Source organism: Lonchura striata, chromosome 5 (genome assembly GCF_050655825.1).
Source record: "Lonchura striata isolate lonStrDom1 chromosome 5, ASM5065582v1, whole genome shotgun sequence".
Classification (NCBI taxonomy): Eukaryota; Metazoa; Chordata; class Aves; order Passeriformes; family Estrildidae; genus Lonchura; species Lonchura striata.
The window spans coordinates 17516521-17537782 of NC_140707.1; the positions used below are offsets into that span (position 1 = coordinate 17516521).

The 21262-nt window shown below is 40.2% G+C and overlaps 1 protein-coding gene across 3 annotated transcripts in view; it reads left to right on the forward strand.

The window, feature by feature from the left end:
* NELL1 (neural EGFL like 1) overlaps positions 1 to 21262 on the forward strand; it is a 286520-nt gene that overhangs the window by 8621 nt on the left and 256637 nt on the right. For all 3 annotated transcript variants that reach the window (XM_021528531.4, XM_021528532.4, XM_021528533.3), the window contains exon 3: positions 14997 to 15147. In XM_021528531.4, the coding sequence (XP_021384206.3) occupies positions 14997 to 15147 (151 nt within the window). The remainder of the gene's footprint in view (positions 1 to 14996; positions 15148 to 21262) is intronic.

A 21262-nucleotide genomic window follows, 5' to 3' on the forward strand; every position in this document is an offset into this window, starting at 1 on the left:
GTGCCCAACTGAGAGAGGTTTGAATGCTGGCCAGCTTTGCCATGTTTTGAGGCTGGTGGATAAGAACAGCTGCCTGAACTGTTCTTGTCATCAGGAGGGGGCACACACCCTTTTTATCAGGAATAAAACATCTCTGCCTCTGGTAGGACAGACTTCAGGATGTGCTTCTTGTGTTGGGGTCAGCAGCTCAGCACTGGGCTGTGCTGGCTGAATCCCCAGGCCAGGTGATGGCTGCTGCCTTTGTCCATCTGTGCTGAACTCCTCACCCTCAATTTTGGTGGCCTGGGTGCTGTGACCAAGGTTTCAATCCACTTCAAGTGTTAAACTCTGTTGTACCAGCACAATGTGCAAGGTGTGTAAGCTGCAGAGCTCAGAAAACAGCCAGGGGCTGGTGAGAGAGAGCAGATAGCAGCTCAGGGAGGAAACATGTCATTGCTCTTCCTGGGGTAGGTGGTGGGAGGTCTGCAGTGAGTAGGAAAAATAAACTTCAATTTTGGAATTCAGGCGTCAGCCCCTCTTTATATGAGATAATGAGACAAGAGCCATTGCTTTTTGTGGGATCTCTCCTGCTACCTTTATAGCAAATATTAACTATCAGCAGTATTGTTTTTCCAGACTAGAAATCTTACAGCAGCAGAAGAATTAGGAAGGCACAACATGGTGGCTGGAAATCTTAGTTCTGCCTTCAGCTGTGACAGGAGAGAGCAGCTCTAGTACCTTTTCCATGGTGGTGCATCCCAATATCCCATCTGCTGGGAATGCCAGGGTTTTTGGACAGAGCCTCTGAGGCTGCTGGCAGCCCCCTCCTTCACGTGGCAAAGCAGCTGATGACCCTTGCACTGCTGGAAAAGAATGCCTGGTTTTAATTTTTTTTTTTTTTCACCAGGTATTGCCCACCGTCACTTGGTTTTGTGCCTGCACAGCTGGCCCCCTCCATCTGGGCGAGTTTTTTTTGTTTTTTCTTTTAAAATACACTTTGCCTGAGGTGCTGCTGGGTTGTTCTCTGAGGTGGGGCTGGCCAGAACCAGCAGTATGTCCCCCCACAGAGGTGTCCTGCAGCTCACCAGAGGTTTGTCTTCATGGAAACTCTGCCAGCTCCTTGAACCTGTGAGCTTTTATTTTATTTTTTTCAAGGTCAGAGTGAGGTATTTTGCCATTGATGTGCCACACTGTGTAGGCCTGCTCTGGTTCCTATAGGAGTGGGTAAATTTGGGGTTTCACCCCATGTTGCCTGTCCTGGGCTCCAAGTGATGCTGGAGTAATTAGCTTGGTGTGTTCTGCCTTCAGGGAAGCATTTGAATATGGTGGATTTCCTGTTCAAGGTGAGTCTTGAACAATAAAAATAAAACAAAACTTAAGATCCTTGTTTGTTAAGTAGGTTTTTACTCTGTGTTCTTTCCTTTGTGTACTGGCTGTGACCTGTGATCACTGGCTGTGTGATCCTATAATTAAGAAAGTTTTTGGAATAGGCATCCCCAGAGGGTTGAGCAAGGATTTCCTGTGATACTTTAATTCAAACATCTGCCTAACTTATACATTATATATCCGTATTTTTTAATATAGCTAATCTTTTAATATAGCTAATATTTTTTTTTTTGGTATACACAATACAGTTTTTTTTCTTTCAATTAAATAGTTAGTCTAAGTGAGACTTTTTTCATTGCAAAAACAATTTTCAGAACAGAGAAATAATCTGGAATTGAGTACAATGAGCTAGGAAGGAAGGGTTGAGTGAGATGAATAACTTTCAATGGAGGAAATTAAAGATCACTTGAGACATAATTATTAACCAATGCTTTGAGGCTTTGAAGATACATAAACTACTATTAACTTTGTTAGTTCCCAGAGGTAGTTTTAAAATACTCTTATATATCCATCCTGTCTTGGCTGTTTCTTGTTTAATATTTGAATTATGTTAGAAACTTGCCTAGGTGGAAAATTTATCCAACATATTGATATGAAGGTATAGCTTGTAAATAATTTCAGAGTTTCTCCTTCAGTATTCTCTTGTTTCAAACACCGCTGCTGCTTCCACGTAAGTGTAGACTAAAATAGAAACCTAGTCACATTAAACAACAGGGATCAATTTCTACTTTTACCTTTTCCCCCCCCCGTCCTGAATGCTGTCATGCTGCCTCCTGTTACTTGACATTTTTTGGATTTCCCATAATGTCTGTCATGATTAAGAGAGAGTTCTGAGCACACGTTGCCTCTGTCCTTGACAGTTATTTTTGCTTTCCTGGGAGACAATAATTGTGCTGCTTATCTATTTTCATTTGCCACAGAGGGGAAGTGGGATAAGTACTTCTGTAGTGTGCTAAAAGCCTTCAATGCTTCTGGCAACTTGTTGACAAAGTCCTGTCATGAAGATAAGCAGAAAAGGAAGAAAAGTTCTTTGCTCTTTAATGGGCTGAGATGGGGGATGCAGAAATTAGTTGCTGATACTGCTAGTAAGGGTGTTCCACTGGTCCTTGCAGTGAAAGTAACTCAGATAAAAGCAGGACTAATATATATATATAAAAGAATAATAAATAAGAATACAACAAAAAACGTCTTTTCCATGCAAAGATTTTGGCAAAGGGATACTCTTAAGCCATACCACACTGTAAATACCTCCTTCAACAAAACCCCTCTTTTCCATGCAAAGATTTTTGGCAAAGGGATACTCTTTAGCTGTACCACACTGTAATTAGCTCCTTATTTAGTAACAAGTATTCAAGTGGAGTAAGAATATTCTGCAGCATCTTGTCAGATGTGCCCAGGTGCTGGTCAGAGCTGTGGGAAGTTGGGGTGGAGCAGAGTTGGCACCTTGGGGCAGGTCCTGGGTAAAGAATCCTGCCCAAGGCCCTGCACCTCCTATTGCAGCTCTGGACAGATGCTGCATTAAAAGAGGGCAGAACTGGAGCATTAGTAGAGCTAAAACTGCTTGAAATGCAGAGGATGGGAAAAGCACTGCTCAAGAGCTGGGTTCTTACTGTAGGCAATCAAACAGAGTGGCCTATTATTGTGTATTTTGACCCCAAGGGTGGTGATATCTTAAATTTTAAACCAATTTTAGTAGAAACTTGTTAGTAACTGAGCAAAATATTTACATTTGGCCTACTTGATTAAATTACTTCTAAACACAGTGACATCTTTTGCCTAAAAGGAAGTGGTGTTATTTGAAATTACTTTCACGAGTTTTCTTTTTAAGATTTTATACCTTAAAGAAGTACACAAAGGCATATACAACCAGGCCTAGTGAAGGAACCATTTCCCATGGTGAAAAATCCTGCTGTCCTGAGCTATCTATCAAGAATAAAGATTAGATGCTACCTGAGACCTCAACCTACTACTTCTCTGCCAAATTCTAGAGCAATCCTGCCACCTGTGGTGTGGGTGTATAAATGACACACAAGGGGGGACATTTTTTCTGTTATTTTTTCATTTTCACCACATAAATGGCAGGAAGTATTCATGTCATACTGTGCTGGTTTTATAGTGTTATATCATGTGATTGTCTTGCCTTTTGTGCTCTATTCAAAGATACAGAGTGCATTAGGGTTTTATTTTTTTTTTTAATAGAATGGAAAAAAAATGTTTTTGGTACCTGATGCTCACTCCAACATGGGATGATATCCTTATTTATGGGCTGCATATCTGCTAAAATAATTGGTCCTGTAATTCTGATGGCAGGGATCTGTGAATCACTATTTTAGAGCTGTAAGTACCATAGCTCAGAATTGGTTTTGCTTCCTAAAAGTCTCTGCTTACAGTTTTCTGTCCCCCATCCTCCCTCCTCTGTGGCAACATTTCTTAAATTACAGCAGAGCTTGCTGTGGGTCCCCTGTACTGTAAATAGGAAAAATTGTAGAGGATCACTGCAGCTGCAGGGGCTGTTTAGAGCCTGTCTTCCCTTGCACATGCAGGTGGCTCCTCCCTCTGAAGCTGTGAGGTTTCTGTTTGGCAGAACAGACACTTCCAAAGGAGGTAAATTTGTGTTGCAGACCTTAGTTCTGTATGGTGCAGCCCCCTTCTTTTACGTCTTTATTTTCATTTTTTAAAACATTGTTGTGAACTGGAATGTAACATAAAGATGTACACAACATAAAGATATTTTAAGTGAAACACATATAAAAACTGGATCTCGGAGTTTAAATACTTGTTGCTTCTGTCTACAGCTGGCATTCATATCTGCCTCTGTTTCTCTCTCTCTAATTCAGCTCATTGTGAATAATAATTCTGAAATTTTAAAACCTCTTCCTGAGGACTGGGGAAAATAAAGCCAAGATGTGTGGGAGGGGAGTGGGATTTGTGTGTGCATGTGTCATGATTTTTCGTGGTCTGTGGAGGTCTCCACAGATGCTCATCAGGCTGTTTGGAAAGCGAAGTAGCACAGCCTTAAAACATGATATTTCTAGAACAATTTGGTAAATGCTGATGATTTTGAAACCTCATGTATTGCATTTATCCCAAGCCTTCCTTTTCAGGGAATGTACTGACAAGCTGTGGAAGGAGCATTAGTTACAGTGATCTTGTTTGGGAAATGGTGGAAGAAATTTAGTTTTCCTTCATTTTAACTAATTATGGAGCCAGGAAAAAAAAAAAAAAGAGTTTCGCTTTTATAATAGCATTTCTCTCATATTTAAGTCATGTCCTCTGCTTTAGCTTTTTGTTCTCTGATACTGGCATTGCTTTTAATGTTTTTGATGTCTTGTGAGTGCCAGCTTTCAGATGAGATATTCTGCCCACCTTGCTCCGTGCCATCCTAATCGCTTCAAAATGTAATCAGTAAAAATAAAAGTAAACATTATTGCTGGTGCTGCTGCTAATGGCAAGGAATGCAGAAGAGGTGGCACACGAGGCAGTTCTATTTAAATAAAAGCTTATTTTCAGAAACAAAAGATTATGGAGAAAAAGGGAGCTCTTAGTACCCCAATCACGTTTCCTGTTACGGATGAACCCACAGCAATGGATGCTATCAAAGTTGTCATATTTTATTCATGAGTTGTGGTATGCTTGGGTGAAATAAGAAAAGCAATGGTCCAAATCATAATTATGGTGTAAAAAGATAAAACAGTTATTATTGTGACTTTTTAAAAGAAATTATTAAATCTCTCCAATCATGTAAAACTCATGGAGAATGACTAAGTATGTTAGTTATTTATGGGTCTTTGTTGTGGGTGTTGTGAAACATTTCACTAATAGTGTTTATACTTTTTTTTGGGAGAAAATATAAATGTGTGCCTATGTATGTTCCAAGAAACAAAGACATCTAGAATATTGCTGTCAGCCTCTTTATGTTTATATTCAGAAATTATACTTCAGTGGAGAAGGGCTCTCACAAATGTATTATGCCTCATGTTATTATCATGCAGTTAATAAATAAAACAGACACCCAGGATTTAATTTGCTTTAGCAATAACATGGAAGTGATTTTTTTCCTCAGGGAAAGAAAACAAAAGGGAGAATTAGTTCATGAAACACGTGTTGTTTAATGTTTGTATAAATCATTTATAGAGTACAAAAAACCCCTGAAATCATAACATTTCGGCAATACATGACCTATGCTTTAAAAGTAATTAAAAAACTATTTAGACTGTCAAGGCTTTGAGAGTTTTTGAACCAAGAGAGCACTTCAGCATATGCTTACTTCAAACTTCAAGGATGATTTCATTGTCTTTAGTTGGATTATTCATGTGATAAAATGAAATTAAAACGTGTGTGTGTGTACCCAGGTCTGTTAGCTGCATTAGGCATAGTAACCTCCCTCCACAGTGAAGAAACCAAGTCAGATTTCTACTCAGCTGAAAATTGCCTTTTAATGAACTATTTCAAGTAGTATTTTGATTTACACAGTTAAGAGTGCAGGTTTTCACCAGGGAGGCAAATTCTAATTTCTGTATGGCTTCGCTGATATTAGACCAGGATTTTGAACAAAGTCAGAGTAACTTAGCATGCTGCTTGTTTCCTACTCCTGTGGAATCTGGATCTTAAAATTTTGTTGAAATGGGTTACTTGTTGACTGTATCTGTTAAATTCATAGTAAAATCAGGAATCAAAAAGCACTTCAGAAGTACTTGTGTTTGTTTTTTTTTTTTTTTTTAATATTGTTGCCACAAATTATGAGCAGTATTTATTATTACCTGGAAGAAAGAAGAGTGCTAAATGAGAAATCAGAATTATTACATACTGCTCAAAAATATTAATGGATCAGTCTCTCTCTTCTATTAACCTTATATTTTATTTCTGGATTACAAACACATTTGGAGTTGTAGTGGGAGGAAATAAGGCCAAACCTACAATTATTAGTTATTTGCAAAACTTGTCCTCTGTGTCTGATTTTTGGTTCTAGGGGCTTCTCACCTTCTGGTACCACCTTAAATTTCCTGTAAACAAATGCAGAATGTATTTTTTCAAGTTTTGGTATATATTGTAATTTTTTAAAAGTAATCTCTGATATTTTTGTGTGACTTCAAGCATATTTGAAAATGCTTTGTAGAAGGGGAGGAAAAAATTGTTTAGCTTGCTTTTGCATGAAGCCATATTTTTGAGTGGCTTGTTATTTGTGTGTGACATAAGTATTTAATATATTCTAGAAATAGGTCGCTGGAGTGACCAGTATTCCTCCTGCAAAATGGAATGGTTCTTGACAATTACTGAATTGTCCCAGTGTTGCCACTGGCTCTGTTCACAGTGTTGCTGGTGTAAGTCCATGTTTTTTCTGTTAAAATTTTTTTTTCCAAATTGGCAAAGAGCAACCTTTATAGGCACAGCAACGTGATAACCTTATCTAATGTAGGTAAACATTGGAAAAGGTGATACAATCAGTGACTCCTGAACTAATTAACTGACAACACATGTAATTTGATTAACTCACATGATTTAAGAGCAGATTATGTGCTTTTAGTGATAGTGAACAACTGGAGCATTTCAACAAAGCGTTTAATTGAAGGGATCAAGCATTTGTAAACAGGCTTGATTTCAGCATGAATCCCTCGAGGAAGGAAGGGAGCCTGCTTGAGAAGAGCTCAGCAGCTGCTTAAAATACTTGAAGTAAGTTCAAGTAGTTGCCTGGAGTAACAGGTAAGTGCAGCCTCAGCAAAGTGGGAGCTGCTGTTGACAGCAAACCTCTCCAAAGACCCTTCCTGGCTGCAGGGTCTGATTTTGGTCCCTGGGTGGGTGACAGTGTCAGTCACTGGCCTTGGAGTGTCACCCGTCTGCTGCCCCTTCTTGTGCAGCTGCGGAGCTGCTGCCAGTGCTCTCCCTGCTCATTCTGCCCCTGGGGGTGGAGAGGACAAGGAGAAAGCCCTGGAGGGAGGAGAGGCACAGGAATTTTCACAGTGCAGGCTTTGCTGCAGCTTCCTGCCCCTGTGCTTGCTCAGCCACCTTGGGCTGTACTCAGCGCTCAGGTACCTGTGGCTGTACTCAGGTACCTGTGGCTGTACTCAGCGCTCAGGCTCCTGTGGCTGTACTCAGTGCTCAGGCTCCTGTGGCTGTACTCAGTGCTCAGGTACCTGTGGCTGTACTCAGGTACCTGTGGCTGTACTCAGTGCTCAGGCTCCTGTGGCTGTACTCAGGTACCTGTGGCTGTACTCAGTGTTCAGGTACCTGTGGCTGTACTCAGTGTTCAGGTACCTGTGGCTGTACTCAGTGTTCAGGCTCCTGTGGCTGTACTCAGCGCTCGGGTACCTGTGGCTGTACTCAGCGCTCAGGTACCTGTGGCTGTACTCAGTGTTCAGGTACCTGTGGCTGTACTCAGTGTTCAGGCACCTGTGGCTGTACTCAGTGTTCAGGCTCCTGTGGCTGTACTCAGCGCTCGGGTACCTGTGGCTGTACTCAGCGCTCAGGTACCTGTGGCTGTACTCAGCGCTCAGGTACCTGTGGCTGTACTCAGTGTTCAGGCTCCTGTGGCTGTACTCAGCGCTCGGGTACCTGTGGCTGTACTCAGCGCTCGGGTACCTGTGGCTGTACTCAGCGCTCGGGTACCTGTGGCTGTACTCAGTGTTCAGGTACCTGTGGCTGTACTCAGTGTTCAGGTACCTGTGGCTGTACTCAGTGTTCAGGCTCCTGTGGCTGTACTCAGCACTCGGGTACCTGTGGCTGTACTCAGCGCTCAGGTACCTGTGGCTGTACTCAGTGTTCAGGTACCTGTGGCTGTACTCAGTGCTCAGGCTCCTGTGGCTGTACTCAGCGCTCAGGTACCTGTGGCTGTACTCAGGTACCTGTGGCTGTACTCAGCACTCAGCACTCAGCCACCTTTGGCTGGCAGGGCTGGGGAAGCTCCATGGCTGCCTCTCCTCTTGGCACATATTCATTTCCAACTCTGGTGCAGTACCTGCTGCTCTGCTCCTTCCACAGCACTCAGCTGCCGTGCTTCAGTTTGAAACCCTGATAAAACAAAGGACTCGAGACTCTCTGACATCTACTTAATTAGCATGAGTGTGGTCACTCTAGCTGGTGCTCAAGTGCAGGCAATTTTCAAGACGTGAAGAATCTGATGCTAAGCCACTAAATCAGCTAAATTAGTGGTTGAGGAGAAACTATGATTTGATAAGTATTCTCTGTTTGGTTTCTTCAGTGACTCAAAATTCTCCTGCCCTTGGCATCTGGAGTTTTAGGGCTGGGTTTGCAGTGGCTTCCTGAAAGGATTTTTATTTATATGTATATATAATTTTAACGCTAGATGAATTTTGTTAGGAGAGACCCATTTATAAACTGGTTTGCAAACATGTATATCAAAATGACAGCAATAAATGAGCACCTATAGCCAGGGGTGGTTTTGTATGATGCAAAAGCAGAGTTTGCATTGAATTACACCGTTTTTCCACCTCCTCTAGTGGAACTGCTTTTGCTGTATAGTCATGGGAACTTACCTTTGTGACATTAGCTGTTCACCCTGGTAATTGCTCCATCCTCTAATTTAATGAAAACCCATTAAACCGAAACAATAATTAAAATGAGACATCATCTCTGTAGGAGGCTTGCATATTAAAATCACCAAGCATTTCACTGCAGACAGATCTTATTCTTGAGAAACACTGTTTGAAGCAACATGTAAAAAGTGAATTACGAAGAATAATCATAATTTAGGAAGCTGTGCTGTTGAACATGATTTCCTACTGTTTATTACTGTCTCTGAGTGGAGCTAGCAAGGCAGAAACATTTACAGTGTCTTTTCTTGCTGGTGAGAATACTCAGAAGCAGAGCCATGCTTGTGAGGATACATCATACCCTCTTTGCTTCTCCTTGGTAGCAGAGTTTTTCAGAGAAGGGGGAGGTGCTTTGACCCTTCTTTTTGGGTTCTGGCAGGTAGAACAGGTGATTCTAGACCCCAGTGTTCAAATGCAGAGAGCTGCAAAGTTCCAGCTTAGCACCTTGCCATAAATGTGTGGGTTTCAGATTCAGTCAAAGAGAAACGGAGAGTTTCTAGCCAGGCAGAAACCTGGGAAAGAGTTGGAAAAGAATGTAAATAATTCTTTCTCTCTGTTGTTGTTCACATTGTTTATAGTTAAGTTCTATCACTGTCCATCAAGCACTTTCCACCAATAGTGTAAGTTATTTTCACTTCAGGACCAATACAACTGGTCCTCACAAATCTCTCTATAAAAGAACAGTATATTTTAAATAAACCAGAGTTTTACTCTCAACAACCTTCTAAGTCAGTCTTCCCATTCCCATCCTGCCTCAACAACATAAATGTACATTTATTTTCCATTGGCAGAGCCCCCAGCTTACTGAGCCCCATCGTTCAGGCTGGGTGGGAGCAGTGCAGGCACGTGGGTCTCTGCCTGGAGCCTTGCTGCTCGTGGCTGGACTGAGCTCCCAAAGTGCTGGGATGTGGTTCTGGGCCTCTTCCTGACACCAGGAGCACGTTGTGAAGTCTTCTATTTTCTTAGCATATGAAGAGAAATTTATGTGAATTTATCCCCATAGCTCAAAACAAAAAAATTGGTGGTATCTGCTGACATCTACACTTTGCCCTTGGTAGGTAGGCAGGGACAAGTACCTGAAGCATTTCTTTGCTTGGCAGTGAAATGATTCTTTTTGGAGACGATCCCCATAATTAGCATTATCCTTCTGGGGATTTTTGCATCTTTTTGTGACTTGTGTGGACTGAGGAGTGTTTTTAGAAGGGTAGGAGCAAGTAGAAATGGGTATTTATCACTAGTGCTTTGCATTGTTGGTGTTTGTGGCTTTTTTTTGTGTTGGTTTTTTTTTTTTTTTTTTTTTTTTCCTTAAAGTTGTTTTTGCCAGTTCTTCAAAAGATGTTTTGTGAGACCAGCATGCAGGAAAGGGGTCAGTGCACTGGATCCCACTTGACTCAGAGGCTTTGGTGAAGCACCTGCTTCAGTGAACAAGAATGTTTTTGTCATGCTGTTGTGTGTTTTCATCCTCAGTAACTGTTGGGAACTGCCTACACTGAGAGTTGCTAGTTTTGGATCATCCTTCTAATCTTGGTTTCATTTTTGTAAAGCTGGTGACTTAGGAAAAAGTGGGGCACTGGGGTGATTTACTGTTTGTTTTTTTTAAATACAGTTTTCAGTTTTATTGGATTTTGCCCATAGCAAGGTAAAAGCCAAAAAACGGTATTATTCAATTCTTTAATTGCTATAGCTTAAATCTGGGTTCACTGCTGTTGCAGGATTAATTCCTACTTGCTTGTCCAGAGTGACTGTTCAATGGTTCTCGTGAAAGCATGTTGAAGCAAATAGCTTTAAAATGATTGAAGTTACCAATAAAGCAATGTGTTCTGCAGTGTGTTCTCTGCCAAGGGAAGTAAAAGGTATTCAAGCAGGCTAGTGAATGATAAAATGTACCTATTGCTTTAGAAAATTAGTTGATTCAGAACTGAATTTTACTATTTTTCCTCTAATGGAAGCATCTATTAAAGAAAAATTATTCCCCAGATGGATTGGTCTACAGCTTTTAACAACTGGTGCACATTTCTCATCACTTCAAATTTCATCCCAAATGGCCACGTGTTTCTCTTTGTGCTGTGGATTGTTGTCACTGTCAAAGAAGGCTTGGCAAGACCTTTGCTTTCTTTCCTAGCATTGTCCTTTTCCTTCTCTAACTCATTTTGTCTGCCTCTGTGGTGGTGATTTTATCACACTCTTATTAATGGAGCTGATGCCAACTCCTGAATTTCTCTTAACTGGGGCTTCTAATGTGCTCAGGGTTACAAATGGTGATGCGCAGAGCATTGAATCCACACGTGAAGATGTGACTTGAGGGTCTAAATCAGGCGGTGTAAGGACTGATGCTGATCCTGAGTTATTGTACCTAATTCCATTTGGCATTTAGGGTGAGTGTGCACTGAAATATCTGAATGGTTTGTATGTGTGAGGTAAAGCTTGCCCCACATCGTCAGCCCCAGAGCAGCAACGCCATTCACTTGATTTTATGGGGAAGTGAAAACACACCTAAATTTGAGATTTATTTTGAAGGTGCTGATAGTCAGTCTTGTGAGTGGTTCCAGTTGTGGGTAGAATTTCTCTCTGTGGCTCAGGGTGTAGGAGCTTGCTGCAGCTGGGCAGGATGCTGTGCCAGCCCCTCTTGTAGCTCTTTTTGTCTTGGGGGCTCTCAGGGGACATCCAGGACAAGGCAAGGTGACATCCCTGGCAATGGGGGAGATGGTGCCAGGGAGGGGCCATGGTAGCACCTAAATGGTTATTGTTATCTGTCCTGGCAAACTGGACCTTTGGTTTGTGTTTGGCTTTTCTTCCTTGGACCCAAAGCTTAAGAATTGAAATGAAATGACACACGTGCTTTCTCTGACATAGGTGTGTCTTGTGCTTTTGTTCTGCTGAAGGTAGAAAGTTGCCTTTACTTGATGCTCTGAGATTATTTCTGTCTCTTGGACTTGCAAATAACTGAATGTGTTTGCTTTCTTGCCTTGATTAATTTTAGGAACACTCTGGTGTGTTTTAAAACACCCTTCAGACAGTCACTATTTCAAATTAAGAAAATACAGTCACATAGAAGGGCATATGAAAGTCGTATCTGTGTTTGTTTATTTATTTCGCTGAGATTGCATTATCATTCAAGCATGAAGCGATGTTTCACTAAAGATTGCTGTATAAACCTATATTGTTCTGTATTATGTAGGAAATATGACATTTCATTACAAGCAGACAGTCATTTTTATAGAGAGCATAAAAAGTATTTTGCCTTTCAGGCACCTGTGGTGAGGGGGTGTATGTATTCTCAATTTTTTTTCCTTTTTTTTTTTTATTTTTATTTTGAAGTGTGAAAATCTACCTGAAAATAGAAGGCTCTTATTCTAAATGGATTGTACTCCCAGCTCATTTGTGTGGCATTTTCTGCAGAAATCAAGCAAAACACAAACCTGGTGTTGCTGGGGATGTTGTGTGGGAGGGCAGGTGCTGCTGTGCCGTGGGGACAGGAGCTGGGCCATGCAATTTTGGCCTCAAAACCCCTTTTTGCACTGGAGTTCAGTTGCAAAAATGTCTAGAGGTGTTTTTGCATCAGCAAGTAAATTTTTCACCTGGCTTGCAGTAGGGGTATCCCAAGGTGCTGCTAATGGCTGGACTTGTTTCCCAAATTCATAGCAGTGTACTTAGAAGTGTGTTAATTTTCTAAGAGCCTGGTTATATAACTTCCTTTGTACCAATTACACTGGCACAGTGTTGCAAAGCAGTCTGTAAATACTATTTGTTACCCAGTAGTTTTGACCCAACACTCTGGAATTTCAGAACTTTGGATCTTACTGATTTTAATCAACAGAGAACTAACATCAATGTGTCATTGTGGTTTTAGTATACCCTTCTCTATGAAGAGGTGGTAGAGAATAGCAAAATATTTCAAAGTATATTTCTAACTGAAATAGTGCACTGATGAACCATGGATGATTCTGAGCGAGGAGCCCTATATTTTTGTATAAAATTTGATGGATAGGTGGTGGGATGTGGGCCTTCCTATAATGAGAAATTGTTGTACTTTACAAGGCTTGACTGAAGTTTAAGCATATATGTTCCACTGACAGCACTGACTGTGCTTTCATGTGAAAGAATTTTTGAAAGCTTTGTTAAGTCACATTTTATTTCTGGTAACTGTAACACCTTTAAGAAAAAAAAAATAAAAAAGATATGAATGTTTTTAACCTTCAAAAAATGATAATCATCTTAATCTGTCAGGTCTTGGACATTTTACCTCTGAGTCTTATTTGTGCCTTGGAACGTGCTACCAGTGGGTTGTCTGTTTCTGTAGATAGCAAACTGAATATTGGTGAATTTATGGGTCTATGGGAAACAGAGCTTGTATCTCTTGCATCAGCTTTTAAAAAAGAAACTACATGATATTTATGACCAGTAATAACACCTGCTAGGTGAAGATAATGATACAGATACAAAAAGCTAATAGATAAAGACAAAATCTTGTCTTCTGTGCTGGATTGTTTTTTCTTCTATTCCATTACATGATGGCAGTGGGGATGATTTCTGCTCTTGGAAGCTTTATCCTCTGCTCTGGTAAAAGTGGCACTGAACAAACAAATAGTTTGTTGCTATAAATTTATATATTTATATTTATACTAAAGTTTACTGTATTTATCAAGGGAATTTGAGCCCCTGGCGAAGATTTTAAAACGATGACTAGTGATTTTGGATCTCTGTATTACTTTTTACCAGTGAGCCTTTCAGAGTGCATGTTATGAGTCTGGGTATGTAAACTTCTTTGGAGGGCTTTAAGCTGCACAGGAGACACCCAATTATCAAACATGCTTGAATACTTTTTCCTTGGAGTTTGGTTTCAGTCCATGGCATTCCCTCAGTAGTTGTGTGTTTGAGGTTTTAGGTTGTTTTTCAAGCCAGTCTCTCTCCTCTCTGTATGCAAAGCCTCATTTAATGACACAATGGGGCCTTTTTATAGTGTTGGGGATTTTTTTTTCCTTCTACAGTGAAATTCTGAATTGTAATTTTCATCACTCCTTTGTGTTTTACATCATGGACGCTGGGCTGGATTCTCAGCATTCAGCAGAGTTTCTCTGCTTTTCTACCAGCTGAGAATTCGTGCCAGCATTTTTGGTTTCACAGTAAAACCTTTGGAAAGCAAGCACACTGGGTTTCTAATTGGTTATAACATCCAGGAACTGCAAGTGGCTCAGGTCTTGCAAAAGTGTGACAAAGGCCCTGCATGAGAGACATGGCAATGGGTGGGAAGGTGAAATGCCATGATTCCTCTGCTTTGTTGTTGATTGTCTTTTGTAATGATGATGTACAGTGAATAAAAGGATGAGTTAAAAATGAATGTGCTGGGATGCATTTGAATAATTTCATCCGATGCATTTGAATCTCAGAAGATCAGCTGTGAGAAGGTGGCATGCTGCTTGGACATCATCAGGATTGGCGAGGCTGGGATACTTCTGCATCTGCCTGGTCAGGCTGTAGTTTAATAAATATTGTATGAGCTGTCATACTTTGCTTGTTTAAACTGAGAAATCCCTGGAACAGCCGTGGATTGCAAGCCTGTTGTATTTATTTCTCAGGCAGGAGCACAGCTGTTTAGCATTATTAGCTATAATACATCTCTGCCTTGCACTGGGCCAGGACAAGTTTCCTGTGATGGACGAGGAGAGGTGGTAACAGAGTCAGTGGTGAAAGCTGAAACTGGAGCTTGGTGAGTTGTTGGGAAAGGTAGTGCCTGAGATCTCTCAGAATTTAGGGGCCTGTTTATCTGACTGCAGCACACCTTATTTACAGCGACTTCATCTGCTCGCAGCAGACACAAATGGCTCAGCATCCCGTCAAAAAATCCATCCGAAAATCAGTAGCTGACCAGTTGTGAACTTGTCAAAGTGACAAGTGGGCATGCTGACAGAGATGGCATTTGTGTTTTTAGATTGAAAAAATGCAGTGGTGGACCATGGCAGATGACTCTCAAAAATGAAAAATATTGATGTGAAAATGAAAAATCTGAATTTTTCTGACTTAGCATTTTTATTAGACTGTTATTAACCTTTTTTTTTTTTCTCCTTTTAAAAATAAAATTCTCAGATACAGAAAGAGAAATCCACGCAGCACCCCATGTGAGTGAGAAATTAATTCAGCTCTTCCGGAACAGAAGTGAGTTCACATTTCTGGCCACTCTGCAGCAAAAGGCATCAACTTCTGGAGTTATATTGTCCATCCGGGAGTTGGAGCACAGGTAAGAGCAATTTGTTTCTCTCTCTTGCAGCAGCAGCAACATAAAAGATACTGAGTGCTCAGGGTACTGTTTGGACAATGTGTTGAAATGGTAGATGTAAAATTTGACATGCAAGTTAGAGCCTTTCTTCATAGTTTGCAATTTGCTACTTTTCTCTAGTTCTTTTTTTTCTTTTTTTTTTTTATTTTGTTATAGGAGGAATTCATTATTTATGTATCCTGATCTGTAAAATAACTTAAAGATCAAAGCCAATGTAGTATAGATGCAATACACTTTGGAAGTTACAAACCTTGTGATGCAATTTTCCTGACTAGTTTATTATATGTGCTTTGGCGTTTGCTTTTTCATAAAAGTTAAACTTGCACTTTTCTTGCTACGCTATGTTTTACAACATTTTAAAAGAGTACCTTTTCTGTGAGATTCAGTAACTAAGCTATTATTCAATTAAGTTACTTGTGCTTCCATGTAATACTGTGTATCTTTTCTTCCCAACATAAATACATAATATTCCTATTTCATGTATGTCTCTTCCCCCTGCTCCCCCCACTTTTTTTTTTTTTGTTTCTGATTGTCAGTGTAGGAGGAAAAAGAGGTCTCTTTGATTATCTGCTTTAGTGGTAGACATCAGTTTGTTACAAAAAAAGGTGTACTTTTTATTATGGTTCCTAATACAATTCCAGTGATGTTTTGATGTCTCAAAGTTGTGTGTTGTATCAGTCTCCTATTTATAACTTTGTGAATTCTTTTTTGGTAATTTCTTAGGTCTTGAAGGACTTTTGTGTCTAGTCTGACACATAAAAGACTAGTGCTGGTCTTTTCTGTTGTAATACAGGTAATGGGACATTCTTTGGTTGCTCTCATTTCAAATCCAACATCAGTCATTCTGCAGCACTTCTATTAAAAAAGTCCTACTGGTATTTGTCTTAATCATGTGCATGATACTCAGTTGTTAGCCCAATTTCTTCCCTTTTTGTTGGGAAAGTGTATGAAGGAGAAGGCAGTGACTTCATCATGACCAAATTGTCAGTGATGCCTTTTGCTCATGCAACAGCAGAGATGTCCAGATGGGGCTTCCTATTTAAGGGGGGGACTTTGCTATACTTCTCTGTCACCTCTACTTTCTTATTGGTCTTTTACTTTATTACTTTTTGCATTTTTCAGGCCACTGTCTCAGTCGAGAATATTCCTTTACATTAGAATATTCCCCATTTAAGGGGAGGACTTTGCTATACTTCTATGTCACCTCTACTTTCTTATTGGTCTTTTACTTTATTCCCTTTTGCATTTTTCAGGCCACTGTCTCAGTCGAGAAGAATATTCCTTTACATTAGAGAGGGATCCCTCCCTATATCTCTTCCTGTTCTCCTTCTCTTACTCTACATCCCTTTTGCATTACTTTTCAATTTCTCCAAGCTTTTTCAGGCCATTTGAAGTCATGGTTAACAGGATCAATTTGCCATGTTTAGGGTTTGTGTATTATTTATTTGAGAAAGAGGACATTGAGGACAGCCATTGAACAGAAAAATGCTGTCACATAGCAAAATCCAAGGTCAAACTAGACAGACAGTGGTGATTATACAATGCAAGGCACATGGATTTTTAGATATGGCATCTACTGAATGCAGCTCCTTGAGTCCTCTATCTTGACAGGCAGAGGCTTGTAGGGAGATGTGCTCTGCAGGAGTAATCTTGGTGGAACAAAATACACTGCTGTTCTCCTCTCTGGCACTGAGGTTATCTAGAATATTTAAAGTGATGACATCTGCTTAAAAATACATGGAGTAGAAGGATAGCCTGCTAGTCTCAATTGAGCCTTTGCAGCTCTGTGTAGTAACAGGAAGTTTCAGTCTGTAATTCCAGGCAGGAGTCAGAGCAGGCATGTCTGGTGTTGCTCTTGGCTGCTATTACTTCAGGCGGATTACTGTGGCTATCCTCCTTTTTTGGACTCACTATCTACCCCTTAAAGCTGTTTGTTTGTCAGGTTGCTGCTCAGACCTTGCCAAGGATTCTCCTTTCCGACCCCAGATCTGTGATGACAGAAATTAATGAAGTGGATGACAATGACAATGTTTTTTGACATGGATGAGAAGTAGAGAACAAAGATTTGGGGCATTACTGAAGAGGACCATGCTTACATTAGATCAATGTAATAGCAGAATTTTCAGGTTGATAATTTTTGGTGTTTCTCTAACAGCTCCACTCTCTATAGCTTTGCATGGGAACTGAAATGGGTGCAGACATGTCACAGGGCAAGCCTTTTATCAGTTGTTGCTCCTGCTAAATGTCTGATAATTATCATGGTTCTGTTTTTGATGACATCAGTGTTTTTGGTCAATCTTTTTCAATTTTCCCCATGTCTGTGAAAACAGACACTGCAAAGAGGACAATAATGGGTATCTTTATTTCATCACAGCAAGATGTGTGGGAACAAGTATAAGGGTACAATTGTTCCTTAACCTTAAAAACTGTTCCTTAGTTTTTGACTATGGAAAACCCAAGAACTCTTCTCAATTCCTTCTCTTTGTGCAAAATAGGAGATATTATAGTTAAAGGCTTACTTTTTTTTTTAACTTACCAGTGTACCAGAAGTCGCTAAATTAAAAGTTCAAGCCTTCAGAACATACAGGAGGCCAGCAACAAATGACAAAAGAAGCTCTGTTAGCTATGGATACCAGTGTTCATATCTTTCATGTCTTTTTTTGTTGTGCACAGATTTAATAGATGAGAAATAGGTATTATTCCAAGCAATGAAAAGGTCTGTGTATATATTCTGCTTTTTGATGTAGTGGAGATGATTGTCCTAAGGTAGTAAGGCATAGAATGCCTGGTTTAAATTTCATTTCTCTAGTAAGTTTTAGCAGGTTTTTTATTTTCCAATAGAATGGAGCTCTTAAACTGAAGATAGTAAAATAAGATTAATGCAATTTTTCTTGAAGTCAGCAATTTAGAGATACTATTTTGTTATTCTAAATGGATATTTCATGGCAATTAGAGATTTGCTGTTAAGTTATATCATCATTTGATGGACAGGACAATGATAATGCATCTTTGTTAACATTTTGTTGCATCAGTTTAATGATTATAAAGACTTTGTTTTCATGCTTCAAATGTGTTAATCTTGGATAATCAAAATCTTAATTAATGCAGAGAAATTCTAATTGGAGAGTCTGATGGTTTGTGCAGTCTGTGTGTATAGTTATGTGGAATATAGTGGTAAATCTGAAGGTTATATTTCCTTTCCTAATTTAGAGATAATAAAAAATAATATAGGATGGACAGACATGTTACTAGGGGATGCAGAAGTTGGAAACTGTGTTCTTGATCAGTGAATTATGCTAGCCAGTTCTTCCTAGATGAGCTTTGTGAGCTGTTTTGCTTACAACCTTTGACTCTTTAGACCACCAAAACACTTAGAAAAGGCCACTGAGATATTTAAAATGCCACCCACAATGAATTCCTCATTTCAACAGTGATTTAATACAGTTTCACCTGAAGCTGTGTCTGCCTGCTCCTTAGCTGCTCTGGCCTTGCATGGTCCAGAGCCCAAGAACATCAATTATTAGATGGAGTCAGCGTTGCCGTTCAGCTGTTTAATCTCTGGGTTTGAGGTATGTTGATGGTTCTTCTCCAGCACTGGCCAAGATTAGCATCTGGAGAAATATGTCAAAGATGTTCACGTACACACATGTCATTCTTTCTGAAGAGTGTTTCATAATGAGAACTCTCACCATGATAGAACAAAGGACAGAGTCGGAAGATTATTGTATTGAAGAATTTCTTACAGAAATCATTAAAAACTTTTTTCCTAAAATATTCCTTTTTTTTTTTTTTTTTTTTTTAATATGCTTGTAACCTGTGTCTAGGACCTGAACTTTAGAAACTTGATGCCATGCCAAATTCCTGGAAACCTGTAAGCTGATTGTACTGCTATAGTGAAATGGATTTACTGAGTCCAAAATATGCCCCTTCACTCTGTAGCAGCAAGCTGTGTTGATATGAATATTCAGGAGGATTCTGATAAATGGGTCAGGCTCATAGTGAGACTTTTATTCTTTGCAGGTCAGTTGTGGGTGGGGAGGTAAAATAGGCATGAGGCTCCAGTCCATTGTTGGATACTCCCCCAGGTGACACTGTGAATTCCTCCTGAGGCTGTTGAGGAGCAGATAGAAAGCTGTATGTTCACAAATAACAGCTGGAAGGCTACCAGGCCATTATATGTTTAATTAAAACCACAAAGGAGTAATAAGCTAGTTAAATTATTCACTGAAACCTAGCTGATGAAAAGAAGCCTCTGCAAGCGACTTCTGACCCTAGTAGTAAACCTGAAAAATTAGATTTACTCCCTGCTATGTTTTTAGATTATTCTCTGCAAGATGGGTATATGCCTATTGGATTCCAAGATGCCCAGGATTCAGAAAGGGAAGGAAAAACTCTGCAGATGTATCCATTAACTTTTTTTTTTAGGGTAAAGGGCACATCTTTATGAATATTTATATGTTGAATTGCTAAACTGGAAAGCTGTAAAGAGAATAGCTGAAGAGTGAGCCTTACTTCCACAGCTCTGAATGAGTTGATGTGAAATATGTGAGGCATTTACATGCTTTTTTCCTACTCAAAAGGTCTTTAGAGATGCAAATGCAAATAGAATTGTGCTCACCTGCTGCTGTTCTTGGGGTTAAAGTACACAAAAGGGTAAAGTGGAGAAGAACTGTTATATAAATCTTCCACTGATTTAAGCATTGTGAGAGAGGAGTTACTACTGGAGGAGTTACCTTCCATCCTGTGGCTTCCTGCTGAGAGCAGGTGTTTTATGTACACTGGGCTGACAATCCTTGTGTCTCTGAAGCATTAACATGCTGCTCATAACCAGCTGCTGAAACATATCCATTGGACCAGGCTGGCAATTGGAAGGGAATGGCTGACAGTTTGAAACTCTTTAAACCCGAATTTGGACAGTGCAGAAACGTTATGGTCAGCCAGGAGCAGGATGTGTGAGTCCCCCAGGAGTCTGCTCCGACATGCTGAGTTATTCCATTTGATTGTTTTATGACCCTCTGATCAAAGGCAAAGAACCAGAATGTCTCAAACTTGCACTAAATGCAACTTTCTGAAAACTGCCTGCTGAGTTTAGGCTGCTCGTTTGGAATCGACTCCCCTGGTTAATAAGCCAGTTAGATTCTGCAACAGGTTATTAACGTTCATTGGTGTGTTTGTCGGTGACATGTCTGCTTTTTGGGTTTTATTTGCAGTTTTGTAGTGGTGCCTGTGTGCTCTCTTTGCTCCAGGCAATGTCTCCAGAAAGGGAGGGGGTGGCAGTGCCTGCCCTGATGGTTGTGGCTGTGGAAAGCTGCCAGAGCTGGTGGCAGTGGGGCAGGGAAGGTGGAGGACAGGGCAGACATGGACTGGACCTTGAGAGAGGGCAAAGGAAAAAAATTTCTTTTTTTTTCCCAGAGAATCCAGGAGAAATGTGTTTGTTGCCTGTTACCCAGTGTGCAACAAGTCAATAATTACACATTGAGAGAGACATCAATTATTGATTTCAGATCTGCACAAGCCTGGGCGCTCGGTGGCTTCACACAAACCAAGCACACCAACAGGACTTCCAACACCTTTTTTTTTGCACACAGAAGTCCAGAGTTGGTCACTTTCCAAGTACAGCCCTGGCACTGGTTAGTAGTTACTACTGATTAGTAGTTTCCATGCAAGTTTTGTAATCTCAGCTAACTTCTGTGCGTGCCCGAGGGAAGGGTCTTCATCTGGACAGGTGCCTTGTGGACCTCTGGGTGTGATTTTTTTGTGTTATAATGGAGATACTTCAGCTAAGGGATGCATGGACCTTGAGTTTTTTGCCAAGTTGGAAATGTATAAATAGGCCTACAAGGACATAGTGATTTGCTACATCCTTATAGCTTGTTAGTTCTAGCCTGGTCTTCAGTAAGGGATGGTAATTGTTCCACTGATTAAGTGTCCTTTCTTGCTGATTAGAAAAGTCTTAATAAGCCAGCTTAAAGTGTCTCAAGAATACTGACCAGTCCAGACCTAAGATGAGTTTGGCATATTCCACATTTTGCAACATGTGAAATTTGTCATAATGTAAGAAATCACTGAAAAGCTG